The 18,519-nt window shown below is 41.6% G+C and overlaps 1 protein-coding gene across 1 annotated transcript in view; it reads left to right on the top strand.

Annotated features, from left to right (window-relative positions):
* Nucleotides 1–18,519, top strand: part of Fhip1a (FHF complex subunit HOOK interacting protein 1A) — a 147,610-nt gene that overhangs the window by 108,585 nt on the left and 20,506 nt on the right. The window contains exons 7-8 of the mRNA XM_090356862.1: nt 10,014–10,181; nt 12,910–12,989. Of these exons, the coding sequence (XP_090212988.1) occupies nt 10,014–10,181; nt 12,910–12,989 (248 nt within the window). The remainder of the gene's footprint in view (nt 1–10,013; nt 10,182–12,909; nt 12,990–18,519) is intronic.

Genomic DNA, 18,519 nt, shown 5'->3' with positions numbered 1-18,519 from the left:
ACTCTATATGGGGTAAATGAAGTTCTTGGAAGCTTCCAAATTAGTCCTTTGTTTTCCTTCATTTGAGATGCTCAGTCTTTTTCACAAGCTCTGGGAGATGTATCATGTAGTAGATGGTCTGTAGAGGTGTGTCTGGTTGGATGAGGTGAAGACTGAATAGAAAACACAGGGTGTGACATCTCGGCATTTATTTACCCATAACTTCTTGCATCTAGGTTTTCTTTGAAAGGCATTTGGTCATCTTTATCATATACTGCTCAGCAAAACAAATAAACCCCAGGTTCTTAGAGCAGGTACCTTGAATGGTACCATAGCGCCTATATGATTTAGATGCTTCCGGGTCATCGCAGGAGGCACAGGGGTAGTGCTTCAGAAACCTTGAAGCCAGTGAGAGTCACCAGTGATGCCCAAACCTATCTCTGATGTGTCTTATCTGACCCAGGAGCATGGGTATCTGTAACTAGCTCCCTGAGTGACCCACACCCAGAATCAGAGTCGAGAACCACTGCTACAAGACTACTCTTCAAAATGTAAGAAGTGTGCTGTGCTGTGATCTAGTAGCAAGGTTCTCACTGTGTCCAATCGCCTTCTCCATTATATGTCCCAGAGGTGCTGGCAAAGTACATCCTGGGCCTGGCCAAAGGCTGAGGGATGTGAGAAGTGAGGGCTAAGTTTGTGCTTTTGAGCGTGGCGGCTTAAGGTATGATTAGCATTGTCCTTATCTGAGAGCACTGATTGGCTATTGTTGGTTCTTGTACCCAATAACTGTAGGGAAGGGCACTCAGTGAATTCTTTGGAGAAGCATTCTGATCTGTCTCCTGGAGCTGTCTTCATTGGCATATATTTTTTTAAGTAGCTGACTTGGTTGGAGGAGACTGCCCTTTACCCAAGGGCATGCAGTGGAGGGTACAGATAGGAGCAGTGAGCTCACATGTGTCTCCCTGCCTTGGTGCCCTGGCAAGGGATTGGGTTCACCCGTGGGAAGAGGGAACTACAGAAAGCACTTTCTGTTCTGGCAAAGCTAACCAGACCATGGGCTGGTCGGGGGTAGGGGGGCAGGGGGAGAGAAGGGGGATGACTCTACCTCAGTTGCAGAAATGCCCTATGTGGGCCAGCGTTGGCTCAGAGGCAGCCTAGAAGAGGACCTAAACATTTGACCCTAGACACCTGAGATATCTTTATCCTTTCTAGTGCAGCTCTTCTTGCCTAGCTTAGAAGTTGTAGAGATTAGGGCCCTTCTGCATCATTTCAGAGTAGGAAGTAAGTACATCAGAGTCTCCTCATCTCCCCCTGTTAGGCCTCATGCCACTTTTCTCCCATTGTAGGAGAGGAAATTAGTGTTTAAATGAAGATTCCATTTGCTTCTGATTTGAAATGGAAAATTAGATTTCCTTTTAAATTTCAACAAGTGCATGAGGGAGATAATACTAAACTAAAGGATTTGCTTCTTAAGCATCAGAATAATGAAAAGATAGGGAAAGCCCCACCCTCCCTCACAGAGAAATATGGGAATAAATAAATGTCTCACACAAAACTCCACCTTATCTAAGGAGGCCAGGTGGTGTTCACCCTGCAAGCAAGTATGGAGAAGGAAGAAAATGTAGCCTGAAATTTGGTGTGAAGCTTTTATTCTTTCTCTGCACTCTCCTGAGAGAACATTAAAAATTGATCAGCAACAAATGTCCTGCAAGTTTATCTTCAAGTAGTTATAAGAAAAATAAAAAATAAAAAACCAAAACAAAACAGAAGTAAAAAACCCAGGAGAAACAGGGAAGGAGTTTGCTAGTTTTCTCTTGCCCCACAGTGACTTTTAAAGCAATGCTCTCTCCTCATCTTCAGTCTGACTTGCATTCTGAGAAGATGCTTTCCCATGATCACCCAGGGCCAGATGATGAGCAGGTTGGGGATAACAGAGAAAAACGACCAGAATGACTAGAATTATTGAATTTGTTCCAGCAGACACCTGCATGTTTTCTGTCTTCCCCTTTGTGTAGAGGTCTTTGTATTGCTCGTGGAAAATAAGCCAGGAGTGAAATCTGTCTTTTGTCATCAGAGCTTTGTTTTTTTTTTATTATTATAGTTGGTATCTAGGAAAATTGGTCTAAATATACAATTCCCCTCTGAAATGTATCCAGACAATGTGTTGGGCTCAGGAGGCTGATTGAAGGCAGTAGGCTGGGGAGTAACCGGTGGCAGGCGTTGAATGCCACCTCCTACAGTGGTTCTCACCCACTTCATTCCAGGTTGGGCACAGTGTAGTTAGAATTCAGCAGAGCTGTCTTACTGCTCAGAAGGAGCAATGCAGCAGCCCAAGGTGGAGCCTTTTTTTCTGATGGATCACTTTCCCAAGCTGCAGTAATTTAAGAGCATGGCCTGAGTTAAGCTCTGTATTTTCAATGAAGTGTTATTAACTATAAATAGAAACTCTCCTCTGCTTCTCACGTATTGTGAAATTAATCTATCTCCCTTGTTAATGAAGGCAATACCCATACAGACTGAAAAAAAAGTGGGTTTGTTTTTGTTTTTGTTTGTAATAAGGCTACTGATTCCTATCTTAGTACACGGACTTATTGATTTATTGATTCCCTATTGGTGTCTTTTGGGAATTCACACTGGAAGGCAGGTGTACTTGCTTCTGCCAGAAGTTTACCATCTTGAAAGATGGAAAAATGCATTTAAAAAAAACTGAAAAGGAGAGTTGACTTAGTCTAGAAAAGTGAGTGGTGAGGGGCTAAGCATTCCACAAGTGTTTGAGTTTGGGGGGTCTGGAGATAGCATTTCTCTAGCACCATTTCTAAAGATGAGGGCAGGGTTAGGTGGATGGAAAACAGCAGGTGGAATCTCTCTTTGATAGAGAAGCTTTCTTCTGATGTGGATCATTGTGAGCTGTGAGCTTTGTCTAGCTGGGCAGTGAATGCAAGTGTGTAGTCTCTATATCACATGTCTATGTCTTGGCTACCCAGCCTTAGAACCCATCTTCTCCACTCCTATTTCCGTGCCCATTCCTTACTCAGTGAGTTCACCCTGTGTGCCGCTAGTAAGAATCTGTTTGGTGTGGTCATCTCTGCGTGTGTGTGTGTGTGTGTGTGTGTGTGTGAGTTTCATGTTCTTGCTTGGCTTTATTTTGGGGGCTGAGGGTGGTCAGTCCTGGGGCTTGAACTCAGGGCTTGTCTTTGAGTGTTTTTGCTCAAGGCTAGCATTCTACTAGTTGAGCCACAGATCCACTTATGGATTTTTGTAGTTAATGGAAGGTAAGAATCTCACAGACTTTCTTGCCCAGGCTGGCTTTGAACTGCAATCCTTAGATCTCAGCCTCCTGAACAGCTAGGATTATGAGCATGAGCCAGAAGCACCTGGCCATATTATTTTGGTATCATCAATACCACCTACCACTAGTTCTTCCCTTCCCCCAACCCCAACCTCCCCCCTCCAATTTTAAACTAATGCCCCAAATCAGAAAATAATGGTTGTCATCCTTTATTGAGTCCCTTTGGTGTGAGGTTTATGCAATTATCTTTATTTTATTTTAAATTTTATCATAAAGGGATTACAGAGGGGTTACAGTCATGGGACTTGAACTCTGAGCCTGGGCATTGTCCCTGAGCTCTTCAGCTCAAGGCTACTGCCCTACCTCTTGAATCACAGTGCCACTTCTGGTTTTCTGGTGATTAATTGGAGATAAGAGTCTCACAGGCTTTTTAATGCCTGGGCTTGCTTTGAACTGAGATCCTCAGATCTCAGCCTCCTGAGTACCTAGGATTACAGATGTGAGCCACCGCACCCAGTTTACATTTCTTTTTGAACAGTGTCACCTCCTTCCTCATTTTCTCCTAGTTTTTTTTTCCCCCATCCAACCCTTTTCCCTTCAAGTTGTATCATTAATTTCCAACATAGTGTTTACCCTGTCAATCCTTTTTTTGAAAGACACTAGAATTAACCCCCTTCTACAAAGGAGGAAACTGACTCAGAATAAAAAGCACAGGCAAGGTCACACAAGTCAAATATATTAGAGTTAGAACTTGAGTTTGCCTAGCTGCAAAGCCTGTGTTCTTTTTGAGAGAAAGGAGTCTCAAAGACCTTGGTTGAGGTGGTCAGAGGGAACAGGGTTTGTTTGTGTAGCTCTAGTTTGAGATGGTTTCAGAATGCTGAGAGCAGGCTCGGGGAAGAGCCTCATTGAACATTCCTTCAGGCCTCACAAGTTCCACCACTGCCTGAGCAGAAGCGGCACTGCCCTCTGGAGTGTGTCTCTGTTGCTTGATTCCTTCTTGGCGAACCTCAGTTCAGGGTTCTGTTGGGTAGATAGAGAGGCATACACCACTTAGGGCTGCTTGCTTTCAGACAGAACAGATTTATTCTACTTATGTGTATACTGTGTTACAAGTGCATGGAAGAAATGCTGGGGAAATTCTAGCAGAGACAGGCTTTTATTGAAATGTATTTTCCTTCAAATATGTTCCTGAAGTCCTCATCTTAGTCCTCATCTAGTTTCATTTCCTCCTTCCTTATATATTCAGGGAATGCATAACCAGTCTATGTGACTTTGAATGTCACCTCCGCCCACCTCCACAACCTGCTTCCTGCAGTGGCATCAGTGTTGCTTGTGTGTGGCCTTGAGCTGGAGGAGCAGAAGGCGGGCATGAAGGGGGTCTGGAGGGAAGGCACTCAGCTCGTCAGCCTCAGACTATTTTCAGCTTCAGAATAATTGGATGCTTTCTGTTTCAAATTTTTGGCTGAAACAGTAAGGGCTGTTTGTTAGAATCACGGTGTCTGAGCCTACCCTTCTGCACTTGAATATTATTCTGGATGCCCTGTGTCCTGGGAGGAAAGAAGGTGGTGCAGAGCCCATCCATGGCTGCCCATGGGTGATATGCCTCCTGCCTGTCCACTGCATCACTTTAGCCACAGTAAGCAGACTTACAACTAGACTTGGGTATAAATACCCTTTCATTCCTATTTCCTGTGATCTGGCCCCTGCACCCCATTTCCCCTCTGCTTGCTTTGAGAGGGCCATATTCTCCAGAGCAACACTGTGTTCTTCCTCCTTGGAGCAGGTAGGTCCTAGAGCTCACAAATGACCCACCAGAACCTAGTTTTTTCCTTCAGTATCAAAAGAAAAGCCAAGGAAAAAACCTTCTAAATTAAAGAGGATGCCAGTGTGACTGGATCACTGAAAACAACCCTGAAGAAACCCCCCAAAATCTTAAAAAGACAAACAAAAACAACTAGCAGGTTGGAAATTTATTTTTTTCAGGACACACAGAAACCTGCCATCACAGGGAGGATTCTGGTGGTAATTTAGATGCAAATAGAATCGCCCACCTAGAGCTGATTACAGAAAGGTCAGGGTATCTATATGCTCAATTTCACTCCTACGCATCAAGTTAATGGGCTGCCATGATTGTGGGCATGATGGCTCTGCTGTATTCTGGCCTTTTTAAAAAAAATAGAGTTTTGACTTTATGATAAAGTGCAATGTGACAAATACTGTCACCTCCTCCACCCACTGCCTTTTTAAAAAAAGAAAACAAACTGTCCATTTGGTTTATTTCTGTGAAGCTTGAAGTTGTAATAGAAAAGTGCACTTTCGGAGCTCTTAGGTAAAGAAGTGGCCTTCCTGTTCAGCATAATCTCCTCAGCTCTGTGTCCCTCTTATAGTCCAGACCCTGTTATGTAGAGCTCAGAGGACAGGGAGCAGATGAACAGAACCAGTGGATGATGGATGCTACAAGGGATTAGGAATTGTGATACTGTATGGTGTTTCTGGTGTCCTGGACTGCTTCTCACAGTCAGAAATGTGTTTTGCACATTTGCCTATATATATATATATATTTATTAACATCCATACGATATATATATATACAACAGACTATGTAAGTTTAAGTTTCACAGAATAGCACTTGTGCTTGTTACATGCAGAATATACTAACATTTTCTATTTGAGTCTGGTCTAAACCATTAGTGAACCAGTAAATTGAATTCATTCACCCATTCTTCAGTCTCAAACTATACTTTCAAAAATCCAGTTTAAAGGATTGGCAAAGGCAATGGCTAAAGGAGAGTGAAGAAAGATTTATTTCCAAGTAGGAAGTAAATGGGATTTGACAGTAATAAAATCAAGTTCTGCATATGTGATAGAGCACCATTCTAGAACTTGGGCGGGAAAGTATACTCATAACTGATTACCTATGCAGATGTGTCCCAAGGGTTTCAGTTGCCCTCATCTAGTCAAGGGTAATATTTGTTTGTGGAAACTGAACTTTCTTTAGGCTACTTCAGTCATGCAGTCCACCTTTACTATGAAAGAATACTCTTAGGCTGTACTGTTATAGAATACTGCAATAGAATGTCCCTTCCATTAGTCTATCTATTTAAGTTTCTAGCTTCTTGCAGTTATTTACAGAATGAGGTGAGTAAATATTGATAATTATCTATAAGAGAATTACAGCTGGCTGCCTTTCCTTGCAGAAACGTGGAGAGTTGGCTCCTTTCCTGCTTTGCTGTACTACTTGGGGGCATTAGTGGAAGACTCCATTTTGCATTCTGCACAGCAGAGCATCTTTCCTCTAGTGGTTTATTGTTAGCTTTCAAGTAATCACACTTAGGCTCTGGTCTCAGCCTGGCTAAGGAGGTTGCCTATGTGGGAGGATTAGAAGAAGTTTCTGAAAGAATGGTGATGGGGTAGGGAAAGATTTTCTGAGATAAAAGGCTTCTAGAGGCACTGAGTGTCTGATTGGATGAAGGGAAGAAAGAGAAAGGAACCATTTTCCTGTTTGGGGTATTAATGTAAGGTAAGTGTGACCTCATTTATAAAGAGTTTGCAACCTTGATACTTACTGGAATTGTTTTAATACTTACTACATGTTATATAAATATTGCCTTTCCAAGTTCTTTCTAAAATCTCTTATACTTATTAATGACATCTTTGCTTTCTAAGAAGAAAGTCTTTTCATGTATCCAAAGGAAGAACAGTAAACAAAAGATGCTAAATGCCCTCCATTCCTGTTAGCTCCCATGGCTGAGATTCATATTCTACAGTTGAGATATTGCCACACTTTTGAGCTGACTAAGGGTGATGGAACTTAGGGGAAAAGTGACCTATGTGGTGCTGAGGGGAGGGGAGGGGCAAAGATCAGCAGTGCACATTGAAGTCGAACATGTGGTGGTAAAGAAGTTGTAATACATGGCTCACTGGCAGCCATTACACTCCCGTACTTTTGTTTTTCTTCCCTTTTTGGTGCCAGTTCTGGGTGTCAAACTCAAGATTTGGGACACTGTTCTTGAGCTTTCCCCACCCCACGACCCGCAGGGATAGCACTCTATCACTTGTGCCACAGCTGCATTTCCAGCTTTTTGGTGGTTAATTAAAGATAAGAGTCTCACAGACTTTTCTGTCTGGGCTGGCTTTGAACTGCCATCCTCCGATCTCAGCTTCCTAAGTAGATAGGATTAAGGGCATGAGCAACCAGTTTACAGTACTTTCATCTGTCAATCAGGATTGTTAGGGAATTAGACTTTTGCTTCAATCATTTTCTACTAAGTTTCTGTTAAACAACTCTAAGGTTGTAGTAGTCAAGTGAATGTGAACTAATACTTAGGGATAGCAATGGTGGTACATGCCTGTGATTCCAGCCCTGGGGAGATTGAGTCTCAAGAAACCTAAGTTTGAGACTAGTCGTAGGCACATAAAAGAGTTTGTCTCAAAACAACAAAGGTTAGTTGTGTAACTTAGTGCCCTGGTTTCTGACCTTGGCACTAAGAAAAATGGTAGGGTGGGAGGGAGAGAAAGAGAATACTCAAGAAAAGAAGAAAAAGGAGGGGAGGAAAAAAGGAGAGGGAAGGAAAGAAAGAAAATCATCCTTACACCTCTAGGATATAGAAACAAAAGCCATATAAGGAGTGATTGTTGTCCTTAATGTACTATGTTATCTCTCATCTCTTTTGCTGTCCCTTGGTTATCTCATTGTTACAGTATCTCACTTTGTTATTTAATATATTGGATATATTTGTATTTGGTTATTTGAAATTGGATAGGGAAGGGGGGAAAACAAGATGAGGGGTGGGGGAAGGGGGAGGGAAATAGGCACCAAGACATGAGAAAGGGTATCAATGTATGTGAAATAATGTACCTTCTATCTGGTGAATATAATGTAACCCTTCTATTAATTACAATAAAAAATATATGAAAAAAAGAAAATCATCCTTACTTTTCTAAGGCTTGAGGATATACACAGAGGATAAGAAAGGACTAAAAATTAAGCTCATCTCTGGAAAGTGTCTGTCACTAGATTATTGGACAGGGTTGCTGCCATTCTCCCGTGAGAGATGCCTTCTGTGTGCCAGGCTTTGTATACTGCATTGGGCTAGTGAAGGATATGTCCTGAGACAACCTGGGAAGTGCCCTGCCTTGGGGATTGAAGAATACCAGGGAACCTGGGGATGGAGCAGCTTGTTTCAGGGTGGGGGCTCAGGCCTCTGAGAAGTACTCTTCTCAGTGTAATTGATGTGTCCAATGTTGACTCTAACCTGTTTCCCTTAGGCCACAGAGAGTCCTTGAAAATGGTCAGATGACTGTGTGGTGTGCTGAGTGTTTGGGGGCCTCACCACTCAGTACTGCAGTGAGAGTGTTTATAGAGTCCCAAAGAGTAGCCTTGTTCAGAATAAAGAAAACAGACTGCTGACTTGGTAATATCCTATCCATATCCACCTAGATTCATCTATCCACAACACAGCTGAGCACCAAGAACTTAAAAAAAGTAATTTATGCAACCAAAATAGATACCGTCGGGCCTTTATTCACAGATGCATCCATTCAGGGCCTAGCCACACTTATCTAGCAGATCTGGACATCTGGCTTCTAAACTGATCTGTGGGTTTTGAAAGCTGAAAATTAAAAGGGGGAGAGGAATGCAGTCTAAAAGGAATGGCACAGTAATGGTACAATAAAGCGACAGCCAACACTTCTAACAGAAGAAAAAAAAAGATGGAGAACCAGAAAGAAAGAGATGTCATCACTGAAAACATTGCCATCTGTTTCATTTAGAGTCAGGTGCATCGGACTCTCAGCAGGAGTTTCTAGGGTTTGGGGTTGGAATCTGAAGGGTTTAACGGTTTCTTTGGTGGCTCTTACCTATTTGAGGGAAGGTGGAACAATTGGTGACTCTCATGATGATCTCTAGTCATCAAGATGAGATTCTACATTTATGTCTAGCAGAACAAAAAAGCACAGACTAGCTCTTAAAATGTTCCCAAATCAAAATGTTTAAGGCTCAAAATTTGATACCATCAATAATCCATCTTAACCTCTTGGAAAAACCCGACTGTACAGAGTCTTAGTCACTCAGAGATGGATGTTTTACAGCATGGGAATGGCATATAGGTAGGAAATAATTTGTATTGTAAAAAAGTCACAGTAACTTTATTAAGCAGTAAGTTCTTATAGCACTTTTAAAATAGCTCTTTATGTGTATTGCTCAGCTGTAAAAATTAACTTTCTGCTCTCCAGTAACACATCTGAACATCTGTACACATTGTGTCTGTACCTCTCTTTTGCAATTTGTTATATTATTTCATTTGTTATAGCTCATCTTCCTGGGCATATAACATATCCTTATGTTCCTACTTCCTAGTACATGGCAGAAATCTCATAAATGTTTAATGAATGACTATAATTGAACAAGTTATACAAAGCTTTCTAACTAATTTGTTGCTAACCATGCAGATACTTTTATACAACCCCCCCTTTCCAATACCCTCTTTGTGGTATTTGAACTGTATTTGATAATTAGCATTGTTAGAACAACATTTGAAACCCTTCCTTCTCCTTGGCTTTTCTGTTCTTGCTAGTAAAATTAAAGGACAGAAGCAAAACAAGGCATCATGGAATAGGAGCAGGTTGTGAACTTCTGATGAGTAACTTTTGTGGCAGGTCACCGTGCAGGGCTGGGGGTTCTGGGGAGCAATCATGGCAGCATGGAGAAGGCATTCACCCGTGCTCACCCTCTTGTGGGTCCCAGGTGACTGTAGAGGAGGTCATGACCACCACGGCGTATCTGGACCTCTTCCTGCGTAGCATCTCAGAGCCTGCACTCCTGGAGATTTTCCTGCGCTTCATCCTGCTGCACCAGCATGAGAACGTGCACATCCTGGATACACTCACCAGCCGCATCAACACCCCGTTCCGGGTAAGGCGAGCTCTGGAGGAAGGGCCGTGTAACTCATCATCGGTGGGTTTGTGCGGGGAAACTGGATTATCTGTACTCTCTTTACTGCCCCCCCTTTTTTCTCCTTTTTTCTTCCTGTAGTCATTGACTTCTTTCTGTTTGGGTGGAGACGAAGTATGTCATTTTTCTTTTTCAGGGTCCTGTCTGGGAGATGGCAAGCACTGCCTTTGATAGGAAGGACCTTTTTCCTCCCCTAGCTTACGTTGGCTCTCTCTTTTGTACAACAAGCAGAACACACACGACTAGAGTGGCAGACCTGTGGTAGATGCAGGTGGAGCAGAGGAACAGAGTATAATAGGTTCTGTTATTAGAGATTGTATTTCTGTCCCTGTGTTCTGAAGTGAACGTCTAGGAAACTATAAGTTGGTGTGCTGATTGATTAGTTTGGAACTTTGTTTTGAAAAATCCTCTTAACACCATTAGTGCCACTGTTCTATCCACACTCCCTACCAAAAGCAATCCCTGTTTTGATAGAAATTGTTTTAAAGACAAGAATAACAACATATCCTTGAAGTATAACATATATACTATCATACATGTAACCTAATAGGAGCATAAAGAAGGAGAATAGTAGAAATGGTTCCATGTTTCACTGGAAGCAATTTAGCATAAACCTAAAGTAGAATCTGATAAGTTAAATTTATATTGGGAGACCCAGAGCAACTGCTAAAAAATTACTAAAGAAATATAACCAGGAGCTGGACATGGTGATGTATGCCTATAGTCCCAGCACATTAAACTCTAAAAAAGTCAGTTAATATAATATCATAGCAAAATGACAAAGGAAAAAAATCATATTTATCTGAGAAGATACAGAAAAAGAATTTGACAGTTACCAGCATGATAAACTTATCAACAAATAACAAATAGAGGGAACTTCTTCAACGCAATATTTAACATCTCTGAAAAGCTCAGAGCTAATGTTCAAAACTATTCCTAAAAAAATAAATAAGGTAAGAATGTCTGTACTCAGTAGATACAGTCAATGTAGTACTTGAAGTTCTAGTCAGGAAAATTAAATAAGAAAATGAAATCACTGCGATAAGAAAAACCATCTGCATTTGTGTATGTTGAGATCTTTTATGCAAAAAACCTAAGGAATATATTAAACACTATTAGCACTCATAATAAGGTCAATGAGGTTGCAACATACAAGATTAATGTCCAAAAATCACTGTAATTTCCATACAGTAGCAATAACTAGTGAAAAACCAAATTAAGAAGATGATACCATTTATAGTAGCATTAAAAGGAATAAAATACTTAGGAAGAAGTGAAGTCCCAATATTGTTAATACAAGAATACTCTCCAAATTGATACTACCTGTCGAATGTAACCCCAACAGTAAAAAAATTAAAATTAAAATTAAAAATTAATCCGCAAAAAAGAAAAAAGGAAATATTTTGTATTTTCATGAAGACCATCAATAAATTGCAAAGATAACCCACAAAATGGTAGAAAAATTTTTGTGAATCATGTATCTGATAAGGTACTTTACATAGACCAGAGAACTTAGTTATAAAAAGATATAATTGAGACAACCTCCTTCCCCCTGCCCCCACAGTGATTTATAGGGTTCCTGTGTCAATAGATAAGAAGGATATGGTGTTCAGCCTGGGCAGAGGAGGTTTTGTGTGGTAATGTTATAAGGAAGGACAGAAATATTTCCAAGAGGAGGTGGTACCTAACCTAAGTCCTAGAGAATGAGTAGGAGTTAGTTGCATTTTGAAGAAATGGGAGAAGGAATTTGAGGTAAAGGAATAGCACGTGCAATGACTTGGAATTGGGAGATATTTTGCTTCTGACTAACTGCAGATAGATAACTTTCCTTGAACGAAAGATATGTTTTAGGGCAGGTCAAGTACAGCTATTTCTTTACCACACCATTATAGATTTCATTGACCGGGTTTGAAGCTCATCCTGTTCCAAGACAAACTAGCACTTACTCTCGTGTACGAAGAATGAGAGCCTAAAATTACTTAAATGGCCTGGAGATTGATGAAAGCTTACTCTTAAAAGAGTACAATGGTTTTATAACATGCCTTTGGGTATCACCACTATTTGGAAGTTTATTTTTTCCTTTGGGAAATCAGAGATTGAAAGAATTTGTAGTTTTTTAAAAAATGAACTTCTTTGAGAAGTTTATTATCACACTCTAAGTGGTTTAGGAAATGGAACCAAGGAGAATATTTGTCCCCAAAGCCAAGAGAGAAGCTGAGAACTTAAAGACAGACAGTGGGACAGGTTACATGCAGTTTCCTTGAGTTCTGGCCTATGAATAACCAAGGTTAAGAGAGGGGGAGAGGAAAAGAAAGGGGATGGGTGAGAGAAGATGAGAATGGAATAGAGGAGGAAAAAGAAGAGGAGGAAGAGGAAAGGGAGGGGGGGGGAGGAGGAGGAGGAGAAGGAGGAGGCAGAGGTGCAGGAGCAGGGAGCATGTTTCCTGTACCCTTAATGGCTGACACTAAGAGACAGGCATATTTGTAGGATAATTCTGCAAGGTGACATATCCCCTTCTACAGGAGAGCCCTATCCTCAGGATACATTTTCTCTGGCAATGGTGTATGTTTTATTAAACTGCTGGAGAAAAGAAAGCCATTTTGCTTTGTAATTCTGACTTACGTGACAGCAGTGGGAATGAGGGTTGTTGTTCTGGTATCTGAAATCGAATGTGTTAATGACTTCCCAGCTCTGTATGGTGTCCCTGGCATTATTCAGGACTCTCATTGGGTTACATTGTGAAGATGTGATGCTCCAGCTAGTCTTGAGGTGAGTGACCTTTCTTTTTTTTCTTTAAAGAACACTTCATTCTGTAGTACCACTTTTATTTTACTTTAGTGGTATCAGCTAAGCAGGTACCATATTTCTAAGCATATTAAGAGTGTCAGTTTAATTTTTGTGTTTTATCCCAAGGTTAAATTTAGTTTTATTTTGAAAATTTTTGGAGAGTTATGTGCATTATTTCATAAAAATGTTCCTGGAAAAATAGAATATTGAACCATTTTGTAGGTATTGTGAAATCTCATTGATACTGTGGCTAGACTTCTTCCTGAAGGGCATTTATTAGGGCTTATTTCCAAATTGAAATTAATGTTTTTGATTTCCCCCCTTGGCAATGGCACATATCCAGTGTGCACTCTCTGATCTGTATATTTCGGTTAAATCCAGTAAATACCCAAGGCATGCTCTCAGTGTTCAGTTTAGAAGGAAGTGGGGTGAAAAGGACTCAAATGCAAGGTGGCAAAGCAGTGTCTCTCAGCAGTACATGTAGGAAAGGAGACCTAAAGCAGCAAGGGTTTGAAGGGGCGTATTGGAAATCATGGTGGAGTGCTATCAGATGATTCAGTAATTTAGATAAAGGAAGTAGCTATGTTTGTGAGAAAAAGTGATGATCTCAATGTTAGCTCAGGTTTTGGCCCTGTCAGAATTTTAGAAAGCACCAGGCTAGACCGTGGAGTACACTTCCTTTTCACTGACTCTTAGAATCAGCTCCTTCAGTGAGCCTCCAACACTGATGAAAATGCTGCCAGGCAGAAGGTTGGCCCAATGCTGAGAGAGTTCTGGGACCTAGCAATTACTATACCATAAGATGAGTGAAAATGGCTCCCCCAAGAGCGGGAAGAATACTTAGCCTCCAGGAGAAAGATTTGTCTGCCAGTTCAGTAACTGGGGCTCACATCAAAATTTGCCTATGTCTGTGTGAGTTGTGGGGCTTGAACTCGGGGCCTGGGATCTTTACGCTTTGAGCCACAGTGCCACTTCTGGTTTTCTAGGGGCTAATTGGAGGTAAGAGTTCTAACGACTTTCCTGCCTGGGCTGGTTTTGAACTATGATCCTCAGAGCTCAGCCTCCTGAGTCACTAGGATTGCAGGCATGAACCACTAGCCCTGGCCTATTCCAAGCTTGTGTTTCATCTTTCTATAAATTGTGACAACTGCTATAAGCAAAGCTGAACAGATTGAGGCTTTCTCTCTCTTCAGATCTGACCAGAATAGTAAAAGAGTTTATGTGTGAGTGTGTGCATGCGTTTGTGTGTGCATGTGGTTCTGTCATTACTCTCTGTCATCACTGGTCAAGATAAAGAAGTCATCATTACCTGTGAGTGGACTGTCCTGAGGACGTGCTATTGTTCCTTAGGTTTAGTTCTGGTCCCCAATCATAAAGATATTGATTGATCCTGTCCTTCCCGGATTCCAAGGGGATTGCAGAGTGACTGTGGAGAGAATCATGCACACATACAAAATAGAAGCTAGGATGCCAAGTTTTTTTTTTCCTGCTGTTGTTAATTTTATAGGCCCAGCAAAATAGCTTTTAAGCACCTCTAATGGTGACATACCATGGGGATAAGGGCAGATGATGCAGAAAGCAAGGGGAGAGAGGATTTGGTATTCCCTGTCTGCCTGGAGTTTTGACATGTAGATAGAGATTACCTAGGGAAAGACATTCTAGGTAAGTGTGGTAGTGTTTCTACATAGGAAGCTCTAGAAAAATGCAGGGGTATTAAGTGCCCATCCAGGAAGAGCAGCAGTAGTAGCACTGTTGAGGAACTGGCCAGAAATGCAAATTCTTAGCCTCCTACCAGAAACTAAAAATGGGCCCAGGTAAGCCTTAATTAATACTCTAAAGGATTCTGACTAATGCAGTGCCAAGCATGAGAGGGGCTGGTTCTGAAGGATGGTGCAGGTAAACATAGTGTCCCACAAAAGGGAGCAAATGAAAATGAATGAGAAAATAGACAGGGTGTGGTGGTGTGTACCTATAATCTCAACTCCTTGGGAGGCAGGGATAGGAGGATCTTTGTCTGAGGTTGTGGACCTCTGCATGAAAGAATGCAAGACCCTGTCAGTAACTAAAGTAAAAGCAAGAGGACTTGAGACTCAGGTAGTAGAATGCTTACCAGATCCCGAGTTCAATCCCTAGTTCTGTTTTAAATGAAAGCTTGTGACCTATTTTGGAGGGCCTTACAGAGTTTTGTGGGAGAGATTTTTAGGTATAAAAAGTTTTAGAACTGTTTTAGATCAGGTCATCAGTAACTAATCATTAGCACAGAACAAATCCGATCATAAAGAAGCCGCTGGGAAGGCTGTCCTGAAAGGATTACTTTAGCACCCCATCAAGGCTCTACTGACAGGACAAAATGCATTAGTTTTTAGTGGAACAACTTGCCTAAGTCTTTTTTATTGCCAAAATTGTGGCTTTTGCTCCAAGGTGGGTAAAAGCTGGTTGTCTTTTAAATGTTAAATTCTTAAATGGTGCTCTTTAATGTCATGAAAAGCAGCTGTTTTTTCAATGCCGCTGTGAGCTTGGCCATGGTTGGAGGTACAGAGCTTCCCCACTGGGGGGGTCACCAGGGCAGGTTTGCTTGCTGGCTCTTCAGTGGCCTTTACCAGGGGAGCTCTAGACCTTTTCCTGCTCACAGTGTTGTGCCTGTCCTCAGAAATGGCAATCACCAGAGCTGCTTCTGAGACCCAAACTTGTACCTTATGACAAAGGAGAAATCAGCATGTTTGACGCATGTCTGTGTCTACGTCAGGACTCGTCATTTTCATAGCAAGTAAGGACTCATAGTTCCCACAAAGTGCCCGCAGGACACAGGGTCTGAATGGAATAATGAAAAAAAAAGCCAGATTTCACCACTAGACAACTAGATCTCATGATCCTCTTGATCCACTGTGGCATGTACATGAGAAAGCTGCAGGTCTGGAAGGCTGTAGAGTGGTGGCAGATGTACGACTGTTTTTTTTAATGATGGTGTTTGTTGTATGATAAGTAGACAATAACCAAATATCAATATTTGTGCAACTCAAATGCTCAATATTTCCTTTATGGTTGGAGATGGCTTTGAGTAATCTGGGTGTCTAAGTCAATTATGCACTATTCTGGGATTACTGTTATTTCCTGAATTTAAAATCTCTATACAAATAAAGTATAAATAAAAGATGCTTGATGATGAGCATATTCGTTTGCTTGTTATTTTCATGGAGATGGTGGTGACAATGCTATGATAGTATGACTTCTCTGCATTGAATATTCATTCCTCTCTCTACTGTGCTGTGTGGGTGAATCTAAGGGAGGAGTAAATAACATGACCTGCAGCAGAGGCCACTGGTTCCTGGTATCCTAACTCTGCCCAGACCTATTCTGCATCTAAGTTGCCTATTAGGTTATAAGAAGGACCTCACTGTGATGATATCTCTGAAAACATTTTGAAACATTGTGCTTTAAACTATTGAAAAAATACCTTTTCTGGTTTAGAATCTGTCTCTAGAAAAATGTTCATTCTCATTATCTCAAGACCACTTAAAAGAACCCGGAAAGTTGGTTAATAACCCAATCATTTCATTCTGCCTCCAAAGCATTCATTGCTGTCATGTGATCAACTTGTAGTTCTGACAGCCCATAAAGAAAGGAAGGTTGTACGAAAGCTTTCTAATGAGGTTGTCTGTGGTATGATAAATAAGAATATATGTCAATATCTGTTGTAACTTCTTCACTTGGCAAAACAGCAGAAGAACAAGTTGCAATTAGATACTCCCAGAGAAAAGGGCATTTCCTGAGCAGAAAACCAAGGAGAAATTGGACACCTGTGTGCATGCAACACAACAGAACAGGGACAGGGGGCAACACTGACCGGTAATGAGGCGACAAATGAGCCCCCTGCCCACCCTGAGCTTCCTAGTGTAGATGAGATGAATTTGTTTAATACCGCGGGTACCATTTTGAATTAGGTTCAGATGGATGCTGCTTTGCTTGAAGAGAAGATACGTGTACACTTCAGGGCTATTTCCATATTTGCACAGGAAATGGGGTTTTGGACATGAGGGTAGAAAAGCAGTGGAATAGAGAGAAATGAGTGGGAGAATCTGGACCTGTGTGTTCCGAACAAATGGTCTTTATGAAGTTTTCTTCCTCTTGGCACTTTGCTGGTCTTCACCGCAGACCCCCGCTGGCCTTCTTGCACTTGGCAGCTTTGGTTCCGTGTGGCAACAATCAATGCGAGTGCTTTGTCATCAATTGTCACTGTTTCAGGAGTGGCATTTTATTTTAATGAGTGATATCTAGGAGAAAGGAAAATGGGGTGGACTTGTAGAGGTTGGGGGAGTAATGAGCCAGAGCAGGCAATCCCCACACTTTCTTTTCTGCTGTGGGGGGGGGGCGGTAGACTTTGAGGAATCTGGATATCTGAAGGTAATACTTCTTAGTCTCAGATTCTTTTTACTTCCTCAACTTAAACATCTAAGGAATACAGTTTGAATAAAAAGATGCTCAATGATCAATCCCTGTCCTAAATGTCGGAGTGCCTGTGTTGATACCTGACAGTTGAGGACTTTCTAGTATTTTTTCTATTCCTGCTCTTTCTTTTCAAATGCTGGGAAGACATAGGTTAAGATGTGGCATGACTACACTTTCTGCCTTGATGTGAGTATCCTTCTAGAGCAATGCTTTGAGTCCTAGGAAGGTTCTTGTACTTGGCTGCTTTATTCACAGAAGCTCTCTAGTCAATGGACAACCTCTCTCCATTTCATTTATTCAGAAGATACTCCCTAGCTTCTGCTGAGAGCAGGTATTTGCAAGCTTCCAAGTTGCCAATAACTCTTTATTCTAAAAGAATTTCAAGTCACCCACTGGTGCTATTTGATAAATATCCCTAATAGCTAAGATGCAGTATCCCATTTTTAAAATACTCCACACAAAGAGTAGAAGTCTATGTGTATCAACCCAAATCAGGAAATATGTTTGGGCTGAACTACAAGTCGACATTGAGTTCCTTCAATATATAGAAAACACCAAAGCAGTTTATTCCGTAAATAATTAAGGATCAAAATACGAAAACAATGATTATTCTGTACTGTGAATTTCCTGAGGCCTCTTCAGCCTTTGGAAAAGAACATACATCAGTAACCATAGGACAGGTTTCTTTTGCTTTCACCCAGCACCTTCTGTCAGATCTTGGCCTCCTGTAAAGCATCAGCTACCACCTCTAGGGTTCCCGCATAAAGGCTCTTATATTTTTTCATTAGCAAGTCTGTCCCCTGCCACCACTGTCACAGCAGCATCTGTCACGGTCACCTTGCTTGCATTTACCCTGGCCCCTTTCGTTGGCGGCTGCCTTACCTCTTCCCCTGCTTCCTCCCCTCCATTCCCAGAGGCAGCGGGAAGCCTGCCTGCATGTAGAGCCTGCTGCTGCAGCTGTGCTGTACTCAGATGGAGGTGGACAAACATTTGGCTCCCGAGCATCACTCCTTGTCACCTGAGCCTCCATACACAGAGATCCTCATGAGAAAGAGCCCTTCATTGT

Source organism: Megascapheus bottae, chromosome 23 (genome assembly GCF_031878675.1).
Source record: "Megascapheus bottae isolate mThoBot1 chromosome 23, mThoBot2.hap1, whole genome shotgun sequence".
Classification (NCBI taxonomy): Eukaryota; Metazoa; Chordata; class Mammalia; order Rodentia; family Geomyidae; genus Megascapheus; species Megascapheus bottae.
Note: the sequence above shows the minus strand (reverse complement) of the source record. Positions and strands in the feature narration are given on the sequence as shown.